The 17,335-nt window shown below is 38.9% G+C and overlaps 1 protein-coding gene across 1 annotated transcript in view; it reads left to right on the top strand.

Moving 5' to 3' along the window:
• Positions 1-1,014: 1,014 nt before the first annotated feature.
• The window catches only part of tada2a (transcriptional adaptor 2A), a gene marked incomplete at its 5' end in the record, with an annotated part of 29,332 nt that continues 13,011 nt past the window's right edge, over positions 1,015-17,335 (top strand). The window contains 10 exon segments of the mRNA NM_001016651.2: positions 1,015-1,050; positions 2,548-2,654; positions 4,638-4,697; positions 6,178-6,269; positions 7,591-7,748; positions 7,891-7,979; positions 8,098-8,170; positions 9,172-9,235; positions 14,213-14,256; positions 16,540-16,650. Coding sequence (NP_001016651.1) covers positions 1,026-1,050; positions 2,548-2,654; positions 4,638-4,697; positions 6,178-6,269; positions 7,591-7,748; positions 7,891-7,979; positions 8,098-8,170; positions 9,172-9,235; positions 14,213-14,256; positions 16,540-16,650 — 823 coding nt within the window.

Below are 17,335 nucleotides of genomic sequence, written 5' to 3' on the forward strand. Positions count from 1 at the left end.
GTATGAAAGAGAGACCCAGCATACCTATGACTACGTGTTGAAAGACACGAAGCGTGTCAGGATTATTGTAAATAAAATAATTTCTTAACCACCTACACCCGTGTCTGGAGTGCGTACCCATCGAGAAATATAATGTAGAAATCCATGGCAGAGGTCCTTTTTCTTGAAGATCCTTCCTTTGTCTCAAAACTTTAGAGGTTTAAAAAATTTTACGCTGTTTTTTGTGCAACAATCCAAGGTTTTGATGTGACAATTCGAAAATTGCGAGTTTTCGCAGTGACAGTTTGAAAAAGTCATAATTGCTGTGACTTTTACTGGCCCAGACTTGGAATTTTTTTTGTAAATGTCAGACATTCAAGGAAATGAAAGTGTGAATTTAATTAAGGAACTTGAGATCAGGCACAGATGCATTAAGTATTTGAACATAATCTAACAGCTATGAATGGTGTGGCTTTATATGAATGGACATTTATTGCAAAGGGGTTTTCTGTGGATGGCTAGGAAGTTAAATGATAAAGCAGCACTGAAATTTAGGCTTTATGACACAGGTTGTTTACTTTGACTTAGGACCACGGATGCGCAGGTGTGTGTGCAGATTCATGCCACATGACAACAGGGCCACTGTTGGACAGCAGAGAATGTATGCATTTTGTCGTCTTTGCCCTGCACAGCAGTCATCCAGACCCAAACTCACAGCGCACACTGACAGCTGCTGGGGAAAGAGCACTTTCCCTAGTACAAGGCGCAAGGCTGAATTGGGACTGCAGAACAAAGATGAAAAAAGCCCATTACTTTTCTACTATCCAGCTGGGAGAGGGAGCGAGCAGTTCCATTCAGGCGACAGAGAACTAGTGAACAGCACGTCACTCACAGGGCCAGGCCGCACAGCCAATCAGAAGGCAGAGGGGATAGGAATGCTCTCCCTGTATATCGTCATAAGTTCCCGCCCACGTCTTGCTCACGTGTCTGTGACATCAGAGCCGCCTCCATTCTAACATCTACCAGCGTGGAAAGAAAGGAAAGCAATGGACCGGCTAGCACCATATGGGAGTGAGTGTACGGGCACACTAGGGATGGAGGGTGGCGGTGTGCACTATGCAGTTTTACGCGGACTGTACAAAACAAATTGCAAATTTCAGTGCAACAGTCGTGTATGCTGGGTACCATCAGAGATAGTGTGTACAGTAAGCGCTGTGTATCAAGAAAAAGGGGAAGGGATGGATGGAAGCCGGTATGCATCAGTTGCTCCCTATGGTACCACAGAGTGGGCCTTGCACAATATCGGCAGTGATAATACAGTAAATCCAGTGGTCGATAGAGGGGAGTCACTGCTGCACCTCTGTATTTAGAACTGCGTTGTACAATAATGCTCAGGTATCAGCTATTTACTGTATGAAGTAAATGTATTAATATATGATGTTACCTTTAAAAGGATAATGTTTGCATAGTATATTTGGAGGAAAAATGTCACTTTGCCCACAAATTTATTATATACTGTATTGAAAATAATTTAAAAGGACAAAATAAAGGTTTAACTGTGTAGTACTTGAAGAAGCGTAGTTGTGGGTAATGTTATTTTCTACTGAAAAACGTGTGCATTATTGCTGTGTATTTCCTGGTGCTCATGTGACTCCACAAGAACTTTGTCTAATTCAGAGAGTGGAGAAGAAAAGCTGTGACTGAGGCAAAGTAAACACACCATTAAAGAGATACTGACACCAGAAATGAAACCCTTTGCATAATCTTTTATCATTTTGCCATAAGTATTTGTCCAATGCTTTTACATTACCTATCTGATCCCCCATGTTCGCCTGTGAGGAGGCTGCCATATTTGTGCAGCAGCTTAGCATTAGAAGCTATAACTGACAGGCTTAGAAGGGACAGTCAGGTTTAGGAACTTTAAGTAACAATTACTTCTAAAAGCAAACCTATCGGCAAAAATGATCAACATAAATAACTTTTTATGTAGATTCATATTTTTTCATGTCAGTATCACTTTAAACCAGGGGTGGGCAAACTTTTTGGCTCACGGGCCACATTTACTTACCCCCAGGCCAGCTTTACGCCCCCTTAGTCTGTTTAATTCCGGCCCGCCAATGACACCAAGTCTCGCGTGATGAGACTTGGCGTCGTCGGCGGGCCGGATTAAAAAGGCCAAGGGGCCGGACGTGGCCCGCGGGCCGTAGTTTGCCCACCCCTGCTTTAAACTATAAGGGCAGTGATGCACTAGACTTTTTCCCCACAACCTACCATCTTGATCAGTGGCAGCGCTTCAGGTCACCCCACACCTGCAAGTATTTCATAACCCTTAAAATAAATATGATTTCAGATCTTCCAGTTTAATTGAAAAACTTTATTAGGGTTGATTTTTCCAGAGCAGGACTGTGCTGTCTTTTCAGCAAGCAGTAAGAAGTACCTTACCCTTTTAAGGGTGAATTGTTTGTACATGGGGTTTACATTTTTATCTAGATATTTGTATTATGTAATAATATATATTCAATTTGCTTTTTCTGTGATACCCAAAGAGTAATCTGAATGTTGTTCTAGGTGATCCCTTTGACAAACCACCCTGCAAAGGGTGTTCATCATATCTCATGGAACCATACATTAAATGTGCTGAATGTGGACCTCCTGAATTTCTTCTGTGTTTACAGGTAATTGCGCATATGCATAGTCTTTAGGTAATGCTGTCTTTGGGATTATTGAAAGGCCATGAAGCAGAAAAATATCTAGCCAGTCAATTGTGCATAATATGAAATGTGCCAGACCATATTTCTTTAATGTTGTTTTTCCTTAAATACATTTGGGAACATAGCTGCTTTTTAGACAGTGTTTATTCACCTTTTTGTCATGGCCTCACCTATGTCTCCCTGCTCAAAGAACTTAGAGGAATAATTTAAGACAATATTTTTCAGAAAAGAATTTCAGTGTTACCCATAGAAAAATGGGCAACCCTTTTTAGATTGTAGCTCTATTTAGCAGTTCCCTCTCTACATCTTGTATCTGTTTTCGGTTGTATTTTTACATGTAATCTGTATGGTCAATTTTATACATCAATTTATTGTACAGCAATGCAGAATATAATGCTTATATAGTCAATAGAAATAATGGTAGCAATAACTCCCAGTGAGTTTGGCTTTCATTGTCCACTGAATGTTGACTGTGGTAAGCCTGTGATTTATATAATACATTTAGCATTAAAAACATTGTCATAACTGAAAGCATTTGCAGCTCCTGGCTGAATGTTTTGTAGAACAAGATATCACAATTAGTTTTGCTGGAATGCAAACTTAAAGGAGAAGGAAAGGTAAAAGCTCTGGTGGGGGTGCCAAGTTGTTAGGTTTTTCGTCAGCCATTAGTGGCTTTCCTGTGAACCCTGGGATGGTTTCCATTTTCTCTAAAAAAATAAAATGCGCTAGTCTGGGATACTGTATACTGAGAGCCATGTCCTTTATTTTCTCAATTTTTGTTCTTTATTTAAGAAGAGGTGAGCTGGCCCAGGTTACCAGGCAACCGATTAGAATCACTAGGATGTGCCTAAAAACTTGGTACCCCCACCCCCAGTGATTTTTACTTTCCTTTTCATAGTTAGTTATAGTTACATAGTTACATAGGGTTGAAAAAAGACCAGTGTCCATCAAGTTCAACCCATCCAAGTAAACCCAGCACACCTAACCCACACCTACCAATCTATACACTCACATACATACACTATATATACAACCACTAGTACTAACTGTAGATATTAGTATCACAATAGCCTTGGATATTCTGATTGATCAAGAACTCATCCAGGCCCCTCTTAAAGGCATTAACAGAATCTGCCATTACCACATCACTAGGAAGGGCATTCCATAACCTCACTGCCCTCACCGTGAAAAACCACCTACGCTGCTTCAAATGGAAGCTCCTTTCCTCTAATCTAAAGGGGTGACCTCTGGTGCGCTGATTGTTTTTATGGGAAAAAAGAACATCCCCCAACTGCCTATAATCCCCTCTAATGTACTTGTACAGAGTAATCATGTCCCCTCGCAAGCGCCTCTTTTCCAGAGAAAACAACCCCAACCTTGACAGTCTCACCTCATAGTTAAAATCTTCCATCCCCTTAACCAGTTTAGTTGCACGTCTCTGCACTCTCTCCAGCTCATTAATATCCTTCTTAAGGACTGGAGCCCAAAACTGCACTGCATACTCAAGGTGAGGCCTTACCAGGGACCTATAAAGGGGCAAAATTATGTTCTCATCCCTTGAGTCAATGCCCTTTTTTATACAAGACAGCACTTTATTTGCTTTAGTAGCCACAGAATGACACTGCCTGGCATTAGACAACTTGTTATCAACAGATTCATATTTTAAAGTGCCTGAAATGTTGGTACCTAGATACTCTCCTATTCCTACAGATGTCACGTCTTTGGTTACTAGATCTGAACTAGGACTGATCGGTCTAAGACATGTGACATGTAACCAACCAGATGTTTGACTTTAGGCAGATACCCAACAGTCTGGTTTTTAAAATCCCATTGGGTGGAACTGCATTGACTCACTGATATGCTCCTCTCCAGACAGGTTCCTTTAATGAACAGTTCCAGTGTTTTCATACTGAACATGACTATAGTTTCTTTCTGTTTATTCTCTAGTGCTTCTCAAGAGGATTTGAATATAAAAAGCACCAAAGTGATCATAGCTATGAGATCCTGGTAATTATCATTCATATATTTTTCTGATGTGCCTAATATGAATTATGAAAGAGTTAAGTGTAATCAAAATGCTTAAAGGAGACTTAAATCTTTTAACCTAAATTATAAGGAGTCTTAAACCTCCACTCCAAATGCTGCAATAATTTTTTTTTTCATACTACTACTGAAGGGTTGAAACATTCTTTGCTCATATTTGAAAGAATTGCGCAAGACACTCACTGACTCTCAACATCTTGCTTTAGAATCAATCAGTTCTCTGGTTGTTGGGTAAATAAAGGCAATAATTTGAAAACCACAATAACTAGAAGACCATTTTTAAATTGTCTCAGAATAGCAATGACTAAGCCATACTAAAACATAACTGAAAGATAAGGTACAACTTTAAAAGAGTTTAAAATATTTTGCACCAGTCTAGTCATTAACTTTGTGTATATTGAATATCCATGAGATTAAGCACCTCCTGGTGAACATATCTGGTGTTGCGGGCTGCGCTTTGTATGTCATGAAATGCTGGGGACCACGCTGTGCCTGACATGTTGGGGACCACATGGTGATGGAATTCTTGGGCCACTTTGTCCCAGTTATGAAATGTGAACTATTGGGTCCATGCTGTGCCTGTGATGAAATGCTGGGGGCCACTCTGTCCCTGTCATGAAATGTTGGGGGCACTGTTCCTGTTGTTGAAGGCTGTGCTGGGAGACCAAGAAATGTGCAGGTCCCGGTATGTTTTGCCACGCTGCCCAGACTTTTTTTGTCCAAGGAACTGTCTTTATGGCCATTTGTTTGGCTTGCAACTATGACAACTTTTGTGAATTGCTGGTTAATGGTTTTCCAGTAAACTATACCGATGTAAACAGACTGACAGCTCTCCCCTAGATTAGGTGCTACCCCAGCTATACCCCTGTTTAGCAGATTAGTCCATGAATTCTGTGGCATGGATTCACAGCAGTGTCACACAGGGCGACTAATTGGCACTTCACAAGCTAAATCACACTCAGTAGCTAAATCACTGTGAGTAGTCGCCACTACAGAGTTTTTAAAAGTCACGGCGACTAATCACCCGTATGTCTTCGCACTTATATGTTCGCCAAATACATGCTTTACATCAAAGTGAGTGTTCCTAGGTGGCCCCCCCCACAGCATTTGTGTATGCCATAGGCAGAACTTCTCCTATTGATTTCAATGAAAAGCAACTGCAAGGGTGTTTTTAATCAACCTGTTTCTGCGTGCGCACACCTTAGTGGTCAGCATGCCTTTGCATGCCATAGACATAAAGGTACAAACAAAACCTGTTAAAATTAGACATAGAAAAGGCATAGACCCATATGAATACACTTAGTTATGTATGCACAAAAATCACTTTAAATAGGGTGTTATTTTAAAGAATTCACAGTACTAACCCTGACTATTATTTTTGATAAATGATGGTTCTTTAAATGAATCTTATGTATGTATGTACTATTTGGGATTTGTTTTCCAGACTTCAGATTTTCCCATCCTAGATCCGAGCTGGACAGCTCAAGAAGAAATGTCACTTCTTGAAGCAGTAATGGATTGTGGATTTGGAAACTGGTGAGCCTTGTTTTATGTCAGGGTTGTAGTGTATAGAGAACATATAGAAAAGAAAAAACATGGATTTAAAACAAATGTGGGAGAGCTCCAGAATTTAAAGGGGAACAAACATGAAAAAAGTTAATAATATTAAAAATATAAAGTCTAAACAAACATTTTGGCAATTTATAGTTTTTAAAAAATGTTGCACTATTACAGAGTTATGGTTAATTAAAGCAGTCTCCCATTCCCCACCCTCCAGAATCTTTGGCTCCCTGATCTGCATCAGTGACGCAGAATTATGTGAGTGACAGAGCAGAGTGAAAGCTGATTTGCTGTGGCATGTCATGAGGCCACATCACTCAACAGCAAACATGTGCAAAGGAAAAGTTAAGGAATGGAGCCGGGCTGGGTGCTGATTTGTACAAATAACAATAAAACAGCTTATTGTTTATATCCACAAAGACACGGAACTTCAGGCTCTTTTGCATTTGGGTTTTGTGTTGCCAGTCACCCTCCTGCAATTTACACACACAGATACAAATCTTACTTTAATAGCTAGATACAGGTGTAAAAAAAGAGTGTATAAAAGAGACTTCCTTTATACCAGTAACAGTGACACATCAATTGCAGCAATATTACTGACCTTTGCACTATCAACTGTGTGTGTACAGGCACATAGGTTCCTGTATGTTGGATTCAAAGACACCTCTCTCTGTCTTTAGACATAAGTCTTTTCTAGGTTTTCTATCAGATCTGAAAAATGGGCAGTTAGATATCGTCAAGAATGGTTGGACCATTGATAACTTATATTATTTGATCTTTATTAGGTGTTGTAAACACAAAGTACCAAACAAAGTTCTTTTTGCTTAATCCCTCTGGATATGAGATCCCTAACCAATAACCAATAACCATACCCAATTTAACTAAATTTCCACTTTAATTGTATGGACATTATACATTTATTTTCAACATAAGCACAATAAATAACAGGTATTAAGTTCTCCATTAAACTTAGTCTAATTAGTGTTTGTTACATGTCTTTGCGGAAGCTAGTGGCTGAAGCTAAACATGCACAAAGCTGGCCCTTTATACACCAGTGCCTTGCAGCTTATACAGTGCAGCTTCTGTTAAATTGTAGATTAGAGATGCTCAAAGCAGCTGCATATCCAAGCAGAGGTTGTGCTTCTCTGTAACTGGTGCGAAAGTTGGCATAATCGCCAGATCTTACCCATGAAACAATTTTATCTCTTTGTTTCTGCTTTAAGTATCACTTTCTATTTAATTAGCAAGGTAACTGCTATGTAGTTTAAAGGTTTTTTTTTTTTGTTTTAATTTTTAGGCAAGATGTAGCCAATCAGATGCGGACAAAGACAAAGGAGGACTGTGAAAAACACTACATGAAATACTTTATCAACAACCCACTATTTGCAAGCACCTTGCTGAATCTGAAGCAAGCAGAGGAGGAAATGAATATGGACACAGCTGTTCCATTTCATCGTATGTAAACCAAATAATGATACTCCCACAAACAAAAGTAGTAGGCTTTTTTTTACCTTGTATAGCATATTCTACTGTCAATACCATACTTTTTGCTTCTCTTTTATTATGTTTGATGAAGTAATCTTAGACTGTTTTCCAGCTGCAGAAGACCCACCAAGACCAACTTTTGACTCTCTCTTGTCCAGAGATATGGCAGGATATATGCCTGCTCGTGCGGATTTCATTGAGGTAAACAATATTTGAAATATAATTGTAATTGTCTAAGAAATCTTGTTGTTTTTTTCCATTTGTACAGATAACATTAAGTGTTGATTGTGGTAACATTTTTTTCTACCCCCTTAAACAGGAGTTTGATAACTATGCTGAATGGGACTTAAGAGATATCGATTTTGTTGAGGATGATTCTGATATTTTGCATGGTAAATACATTGTAACATCATTAATATGTTTTTGTCATAATTAATTTGTTATAGGAGTATGGGTAATGTGTTAGAGGATTGAGAGTAATACCACACACACAATAGTTTGTTGTCTGTAGTAAATCTATGCTACCACAGGCAACAAGACATCCCTATTCTATCTCATTGTCGGTAGTGCAGATTTGCCGTGAGCAACATAACATCCCATGTACCATTGTCCTAATTAAACTGATCAGATAAGTGTCAATAGACTCTTACAGCTTTGGTGAAATTAGCTTTTGCCATTCTCCCTGGGGCTACCAGTAGGTAGCGCTCAGGTCTCGCTTCATGACAATAGTAGTTTAAGAACTGCACATATGAAATTGAAGAGCAAGAAAGAGCTCTCTGAGCAGTTTAGTATAATGTTTTACTTGGGCTTTATGTCCCTTTTTAAGCACAACACATACATCCATATTATATTGCCTTTTACCAAGCAGTAAATAAATACAAAGATTATAGTGAGAGGATATAACTATATAATATATATATATATATATATATATATATATATATATATATATTATACCTAACCAGCTTATATAATTTTAAGGTGAGTTATGTTAGTATACATACAACATATACATTTGATTACTGTACCTTGCTTGTGACAGGTTGAAGATGTAGTTTTATAACTTGAAAGTGATTTGTCAAATATTTTGCTAATTTGCATGTTGTTTTCAATAGTTTTGTTTACACAAGATACTATACTAATAATGGATAATGCAATGTTAAATGTGTCCCTTTTGCTTTAAAAGTACAGCTTTAATTTATATAAAAAAGCTGCTGTGTGACCTTGGTGGCAGCTATTATTTAAGTTGCATTTGGGCTGTAGGGCACATTTCTTGCACAGGAAGATAAACAGGAGTGACTGCAGTGACTACAATACAGTGTGTAATATTTCTGTTTTTTAAGTGCAGGTACAAAAGCAAACAATTAACCCTCTTATTCTTTTTAAAATATAGCTCTGAAAATCTCTGTTGTAGATATATATCATTCACGGTTAAAGGAAAGGCAGAGAAGGAAAAGGTATGTGTGTATCCTTTGTTATAGGGTAAAATGAGACCTATAAAATCAAATATAAATATATATAGTTTTTTTTACCGTGAGATTTTGTCAGTACAGGTATGGAATCAGTTATCCTAAAAGCTCTAAATTACAGGAAGGCCGTCTAAAAAAAATTTTAAAAAATGATTCCCTTTTTAATCCTTATCCTTTTTAATCCTTATTAGAGGCAAAACAAAATTGAGTTTGAACTCTCAAATATAAATATGGATATCCAGGTATGGAGTATTCATTCTGGGGGTATAGTTTTCCTTTAAAGGACAAGGACAGTGCAACAAAGAGTTAATCTCCATAAAGAGAGACAGTGGATTTCAATCGGATTCAGATCTGGGCTCTGGCTGTGCCATTCCAAAACTTTAATCTTCTTCCGGTGAAGCCATTCCTTTGTTGATTTGGATGTATGCTTTGGGTCCTTGTCATGCTGAAAGATGAAGTTCCTCCTCATGTTCAGCTTTCTAGCAGAAGCCTAAAGGTTTTGTGCCAATATTGACTGGTATTTGGAACTGTTCATAATTCCCTCTATCTTAACTAAGGCCCCAGTTCCAGCTGAAGAAAAACAGCTAAATATATACAAAGTTCATTTTGGTGCCTTTAGCATTAAAATATAACTTTTAATTCATACCATTAAAAAGAGAATCAATGTCTCATTAAAACGGGGCCCATAGAAAAAAGAAAAATCAATGATTCCTTAAAAACAATTAATTCATCAGACGCGGATATTGTCTATACTGTTTTAACATGATTTAATAAGATTTTTTAATAAGATTTTAATAATCTTTTAATAAGATTAGTCATTTTCCGAATATCAAGTTACTTATTACACACAGAAGATCCACTATACAGGAGCGTCAGTGCCAAATTCATTACCATTACTGTATTTACAACTAATCACAGGAGAAGGGGGGGAGAGGGGTACGCTAGGAGTAGAACATGATTATATATCTATTTACACCAGTAATTCAAATAAAGATAGTACCGGGAGGAATAAATCCCTTAGGGTGGAGAAACAAGGCGGGTTATAATTACCAGACACAATTAATATAGTTGTTAAATTAACAACACACAGCCTGGTTCCTGTCCCCCAATTCGCTACCCTACAACTTTCTGCCCACCCCCAGGCTGTGCACCCAAAGCCAAAAAGAAATCCAGATTTGAAGCTATCAAACATACAGTTTGTATTTGGTAGGGTAGCTATAATGGTGGGTCATCTCAATTACACGTGGCCCGCATTGATAACAGGGAGGCAGCGCTCGTAGCGATAATTGTTAGGGATTCACAACCTAATTATAATTGGCGTCCCGCAACGCGGTTACATTCACCGCATATGGAACTGCCATCACACCACTTCATACCACTCCCACCCAAGCCTCCTGCTACTCGCTCTCCCACTCATATGGCTAAAGCGAGTCGGCACACATGGTATACGTCAGCTCTCAGCACATACAAAGGCTTCAATTGACGCTCCCTTAACCCTGACCCGCATCCCTTAACCCTGACTTGGCTTTCACACAGCCAGTACTTGCCAGATATTCCTGCAGCTCCTTTAATGTTGCTGTAGGCCTCTTGGTAGCCTCCCTGACCAATTTTCTTTCGGTTTTGGAGGGACGTCCAGTTCTTGGTAATGTCACTATTGTGCCATATTTTCTCCATTTGATGATGACTGTCTTCACCGTGTTCCATGGTATATCTAATGCCTTGGAAATTCTTTTGTACCCTTCTCCTGACTGATTTTCTTTTAACAATGAGATCCCTCTGATGCTTTGGAAGCTTTTTGTGGACCATGGCTTTTGTCGCTGGGATGCGACTAAAAAAATGTCAGGAAAGACCAACTAGAGCAGCTGAAATTTATTTGGGGTTAATCAGAGGCACTTTAGGCTAATGCCAGACGAGGCGTAGAGTAGAATTTTCAGCAAGCGATTTTCCGCTTGCAGAAAATATCCACCCAACGCCTCGTCTGGCATTAGCCTTAAATGATGGCAGGTGTATGCTGACTCCTATTAAACATGATTTTGAATGTGATTGCTTAATTCTGAACACAGCTACATCCCCAGTTAGAAGAGGGTGTGCACACTTATGCAACCACATTATTTAGTTTTTTTTGGTTTTCTTCCCTCCACCTAAAAGATTTCAGTTTGTTTTTCAATTGAGTGGTACAGTTTATAGGTCATATTAAAGGAGAAGGAAAGGCAAAGTCACTTGGGATGCCAAAATGTTAGGTACCCCCAAGTGACTTGAATCGTCTACCTTTTACCCCGGCTGGTGCCCCTGTTCAGAGAGAACAGCACCAGCCCCAGGATACCTGCAGCACTTCCTCCTTCCGTCTTCACGAGCGCGCGCATGCGCAGTAGAGTGAAAAGCCGAACTTTAACAGAGAAGTCGGCTTTTCACTCTACTGTGCATGCGCCTATTGTGTAGTCGCAGCGAAACGAAGCCGGAAGGAGGAAGCGCATCGCTACAGGTACCCTGGTCTGGTGCTGTTTTCTCCTAACAGGGGCACCAGCCCGGGGTACATGGTAAGCGATTAAACTCACTTGGGGGTGTCTAACATTTTGGCACCCCCAAGTGACTTTGCCTTTCCTTCTCCTTTAAAGGTGGAAAAAGTTCTGAAATGATTTATCTTTGTCTTATTTTTGTACAGCACAGGAACCTGACATTTTACCAGGGCTGTGTAGAATTTTTATATCCACTGTATACCTTTGGTGGTGTCATTCTTTCATTCAAGTGTGTTTTAAATTGTTTGCCTGATCAGCAGCCTTATAGCAGAAAAAACACTACATTCTGTAATAGAAAAACCCAGAATTCAATTCAGTCGATGAGACTATGAGGCAGCGCATGCACATTCAAAAGTCCTTGTGAATGCACATTGAAAAAACGGCTCACCAACAATCATCAGTCAAAGCCCTGCCACTACTATGCGTGCACCAATAGCAACTCACTAATATGGTTGCTATGATGATGCACAAACCAAGCTTGCTTTATACACACTGATCGCTTGGTTTTTAGAAGTGATAAGTGTGTGTTGTATGACAAACTGACGCGCGAGTGGGAGGGGATTTCTCATGCATGTGCCAATACTCTAAATCAGGGGTCCCCAACCACCGGGCCGTGGACCGGTGCAGGGCCGTGGGCTGTGCTGAATCGGGCCACATCTGGTCCCAATCACCTGTGATCCCAATTCCCCGATGTGTTACACAGCCATGACAACAGCTAAGTGAAGCCCAGGGAGCTTTCTACTGATTGCGACAAGGACCAAAGTACTTAAAGCTCCATACTAACTGGCAGGGGATGTCACCACTTTGGTGAGAGTAAGAAGAGCAAAGGGGCTGGGCACATCTAGTTGCAGGGAGACAAGCTCAGGTCTCCCACTGAGCTGTATCATACTTTATAATGTAGTAGTAATAATAAAAATAAAAGTGCATAATATAAAATGAAATAATTACATTTACATTTTATATGTAATAATTAAATTATATACCATGCACTAGTTGCGCCACCCCCCCACTCCCGGTGCTTGGAAAAATTGTCTTACTTGAAACCGGTCTTTGGTGCGAAAAAGGTTGGGGACCACTGCTCTAAATGGTCGTTCTTCATGATGTAGGTGCATCAAATATGGTGAACACAACAGACTTAAAAGGAAAACTCATTAACGATGTTACTGCTTTTGGAAATGGTATATGTGAAAATAAAGCTAGCTATCTGGAAGAGCAAGGAGGTACTAACTGAATGGTGATGTATATACAAAAAAACAGTTTCCTTGTCCTTTAAAGAGAGGGAAAATCGGTTGCACAAAAACTAAAAAATACTTTTTTCTTAGTTTATACTAAAAATGATTACCAGACTAGTGCAGGGGTGCCCAGACTAGCAATATGAGTTGTAATTTGTGTAAAGTTTTCACAGCCTGAAGTAGTAGTTCACATAAAAAAATTATCATCTTTGAACTACTCTAAAAAAAAAAAAAAAAAAAAAAAAAAAAAGCCACATTTCAGTCCCCTTTTCATAATCCATATCAGTACTCATTTGCTGAATCGTTATTTTAAGAATGAAGAGTGCCTATAAAGATGATCTAATACAGGGAACACAATTTTTATTTTTTTTCCACACAAGCATGAATAACGTTCCTTGAGTATACTAAATAAGGGCTGTGATTTGGTAGGCTGATGTGGACTTTTTGCCTGTAAGAGGCTCTGGTTGGAGTAAAACTGTCTAAAAAATGTGCTTTGCTTTGAAAACTTGCTTCCAAGACACAGATTTAAAAATGGGGCCCCTACTTTGAGGTTACTTAGATCCAAGGGAGTGGGGAGCAACATGTTACTCATGAGCCACTGGTTGGGGATCACTGATTTAATGGTACTGTTGGTAGATAATGCTGAACACCAGGTCTAGTGGTAGATCATAATCTACTTTTTAAAGGAGATGTAAACTCATCCCATTATTGTAAAAACCAGCAATTTTCCAATATACATGCTTTATTTTATTCTTACAGTTGTGAAGATAACAAGCAGCCTCAGCCAGCCCTGCCTCAGCTGTACAAGAAACTTGGGCAATTGCGGGCTGTTCTTATCTCTCAGTGTAGCCACGGCCAGTTGGAACAGAGAATACACAGGCAGCAAACGAGCATACTTGCCTCTGATTGGCTCCTGTTGCACACAGAGGACTGAGCAATAAGAGAGGGATAGGATTACTGCAGCAACAAAGCAATGGACTGACTGAGGCTGCCTGTGGCAGCAAAGGAAATCAATTGATTATTTAGAGAACAGTGAGAATAAAACAAAGCATGTATATTGGAAAGTTTCTTGTTTTTAGAAATTCTATCATAATCCTTAACCTAAAGGGATGACTTTACATCCCCTTTTTGCTTGGCAATCATTGCCTTGGAATTGAAACATTGTTTTATTACAGAAAAGAGACTTGCTAAAATACATTTTTGTTTTCACATTTCAGAATTATAAGAGAGCATGGCCTTATAAATCTTAGGAAATTTCAAAGTAAGTGTTCTTTTATCCTCACATTTATGCTTAATAAATTTTTAATCTAGTAGCATTTTTGCAAATAGCGTAGCACCATATCCAAGATTTGTTTTAGGATTTGGCTGAACTGCAAGGATATTTTCGAATTAATACACAAATTCATGGTTTCAGTATTTGGTCAGTCAATCCAAAAATTATGGTTTGTTTATCTCTGATTTAAAATTGATGATGAAAAACTGAAGAATGGCCTATACTGGCATAGCTTTATGATATCTCTGCACTAGCTATGAGCAAACCTAGGCTTCTGCTGTTCTACATATGGAGAAGCACATCTTCAGCTAGTAATTATTAAAGGAGACATATTGGATAAATGGGAAAAAACGCTAATTTTGTAGGCAATTATGAATAATATACGGTGCTGGTTTCCCTTTGGGCTAAAAATTAATCCTATCTGTAAAAATGGCCCCTTTATTAGAGCTCCCTATAGATCGTATCACTTCTCTGTCCAGTGTGAAATGAAGAGCGGGTGTGTCCTAACGGTCCCTGCCAGAAGCACAGTAGGAGGGGGAGAGCCAATCACAGCCCTGCACTCACACAAGCAAAGACAGGCTTCAGTTCCCTATCAGGTCAGCCTAGCTGCTGATTGGTTCCTATCCTACAGTGCAGTGTACGGAGGGCCGCCGGCTCCCCAGCTCATCCAGAGAATTCAGCCAGCAGGAAGTGGAACAGATGGGCGAGGCTAGTGGGGTTTTTGTGGAATTTCTCAAAAAATCAGTTCGAAACACAACATTTTTAAGCCCAATCCTTCTATATCTAGAGGAGTATAATTCATTGGAACATTCATAATTTTTATAGGATATGTCTCCTTTAAACATATGGTCGAATTGAACTTATTAGAACCCTGTCAGCAATACATTAAGATGGCTTGCCATTTAAGTTATGTATAAGATTCCATGCTTTCCACTCGTTTGTATTAGGGATGCACTGAATCCACTTTTAGATTCTGCCGAACCCCCAAACCCTTTGTAAAGGATTCGGCTGAACCGAATCCAAACTCTAATTAACATATGCTAATAAGGTTTTGGAAGGGTTAAATCTCGCTGTGAGCAGAGCGAGGCAAGATATTTTCAATTTCCGTGATTAAATGCCAAAAAGTCACATGATTTTTAGGATTCAGTTCAACCAGGAGCATGGATTTGTACAAATCCTGCCGATAAAGGCAGAATCTTGGCCAAATCCAGAAACTGAAAACCTGTATTTGGTGCACCCCTAATTTTTATATACATGCATAAATTGTAGGAAAAGAATTTTGAACCTGAAGGACAAAAAGAATCCACAACCCCACACCACAAACAATGGAAAGTTTACATACTGTAGCAAGGCAGAAACATGACTTGCTGGAACTATTAATATTTGACTTAAGTAATTAAGGCTTTCAATACATTGAGATTTTACCTTCAAATATAGATAAGTTAACCATTAATAACCCCTTTGTCTGTCAGATTTACTTGTGTTATTGGCAGCAAATGGGGATGTTTCCTACGGATCTAGGTGTCAAAATGGCGCCTGTCCTCAGGAAATGGAGACGGATGAGAACCCTACACACTATAGAGTCCTTTTTAAAAAAAACCATTTCATTTCTGTAATAATAATAGTACTATGTATTTTATTCTAACTAAGCAGCATGAATCTGTTTGGGGGCAAAACAATCCTATTGGATTTAGCTAATGTTTAAAAAAATTTTTTAAAAGTTGGGGGTTATGTATTGAATATGTTTCTATTTCTCATTGTATAAGCTGCCTTTATGGCCAAGTAACCTCACTGACTGACAGCGCAACAGCTGGTATGTCCAAGGGAAAAACATTTTAAGAATAGGATATTTTGCAACTTGCTGTTTTTCAATTGTTGTCTCTTGCCTATGTATGGCAGACACAAATGAATTTAAGTCCTGGAGACTTTTCAGTCGATTCTGTGTCAAACACATGCATATATTGAGCACTCGTGTTCACGTGTGTGCCGAAACATGGTCTCCTCACCAGGAACTCCCTTGTGGTGGAATGTGTATAGCGCATGTCTGGAGGGCTTTCTTGAAAAAAATACTCTGTTAGCCCACATGGTGAGGGAAACGATTTTGATACGATAGGTGCCCTTTAAGATATATTTATTGGCATGTTTAAAATCCTAGTAATGAAGTGATAGCAATATGTTGCTTTTATATGATATTTTCTTGCACTTGTTTTTGGTGTCTGAATGTCTCCTTCTGTACACTATTGAATAACATACTTTGTTATTGTTTCTTAGTTTTAGAACGACGGTATCCCAAGCATGTCCAAGAGCTTTATGAAGCAATGAGGAGATTTGCCAGGATATTGGGGCCATATGAACACGACAAATTCATTGAAAGTCATGCACGTAAGAGAGATTCATAACATATCCTATAACATATAAATTTCTGGCATCTGTTACCCAGAAAACAGATGTCTAGAAAACTCCAGAAAAACTTTAAAGCCATTTCATTTCAACTAACAGGGTTTATGGGGTTTTTTGTTTTAAAGATTTGCTTTTTGTCTATAATTAGACATTGGCGTAATGATAACCAAGTTAGAATAAATACCTATTAATTGCAAAACAGTTCTTTTTATACCCTTTGTAAACCTCCTTGTCCCAAGGGTTCTGGATAACAGATAGGGATGATCTAAAACCGGGGTGCCCAGACTTTGTCACCCTGTGATCTACTCTTGCCACTTGGCCTCCATCATGAGATCTACCACAGTTAAAATTGTGCAACGTCTATCATTTGGCACAATAAACAAGTATCAATCGATGACACATAGCAATATTTAAATGCAGTTCCAACTTCATATTTAATGCCCAAATAACATTATTCAAGTGCCAACTTCAAGTTCAATGTGGAAGGATTGTAGTAGTTTTTACTTCCCTTCTTTATGGCCCACTTTGTAGTCTGCACACAGAAACATATATAAAGTAGGAACAAATATATATATATCATCATCCTGATGACGATCCTGTGGTGATCGAAACGCGTAGATGGTATGCTGAAATAAATCACTGACCTGATTGATGCTGTAGCTGTGAG

The sequence above is a fragment of the Xenopus tropicalis genome, chromosome 2, assembly GCF_000004195.4.
Source record: "Xenopus tropicalis strain Nigerian chromosome 2, UCB_Xtro_10.0, whole genome shotgun sequence".
NCBI classification, from domain to species: Eukaryota; Metazoa; Chordata; class Amphibia; order Anura; family Pipidae; genus Xenopus; species Xenopus tropicalis.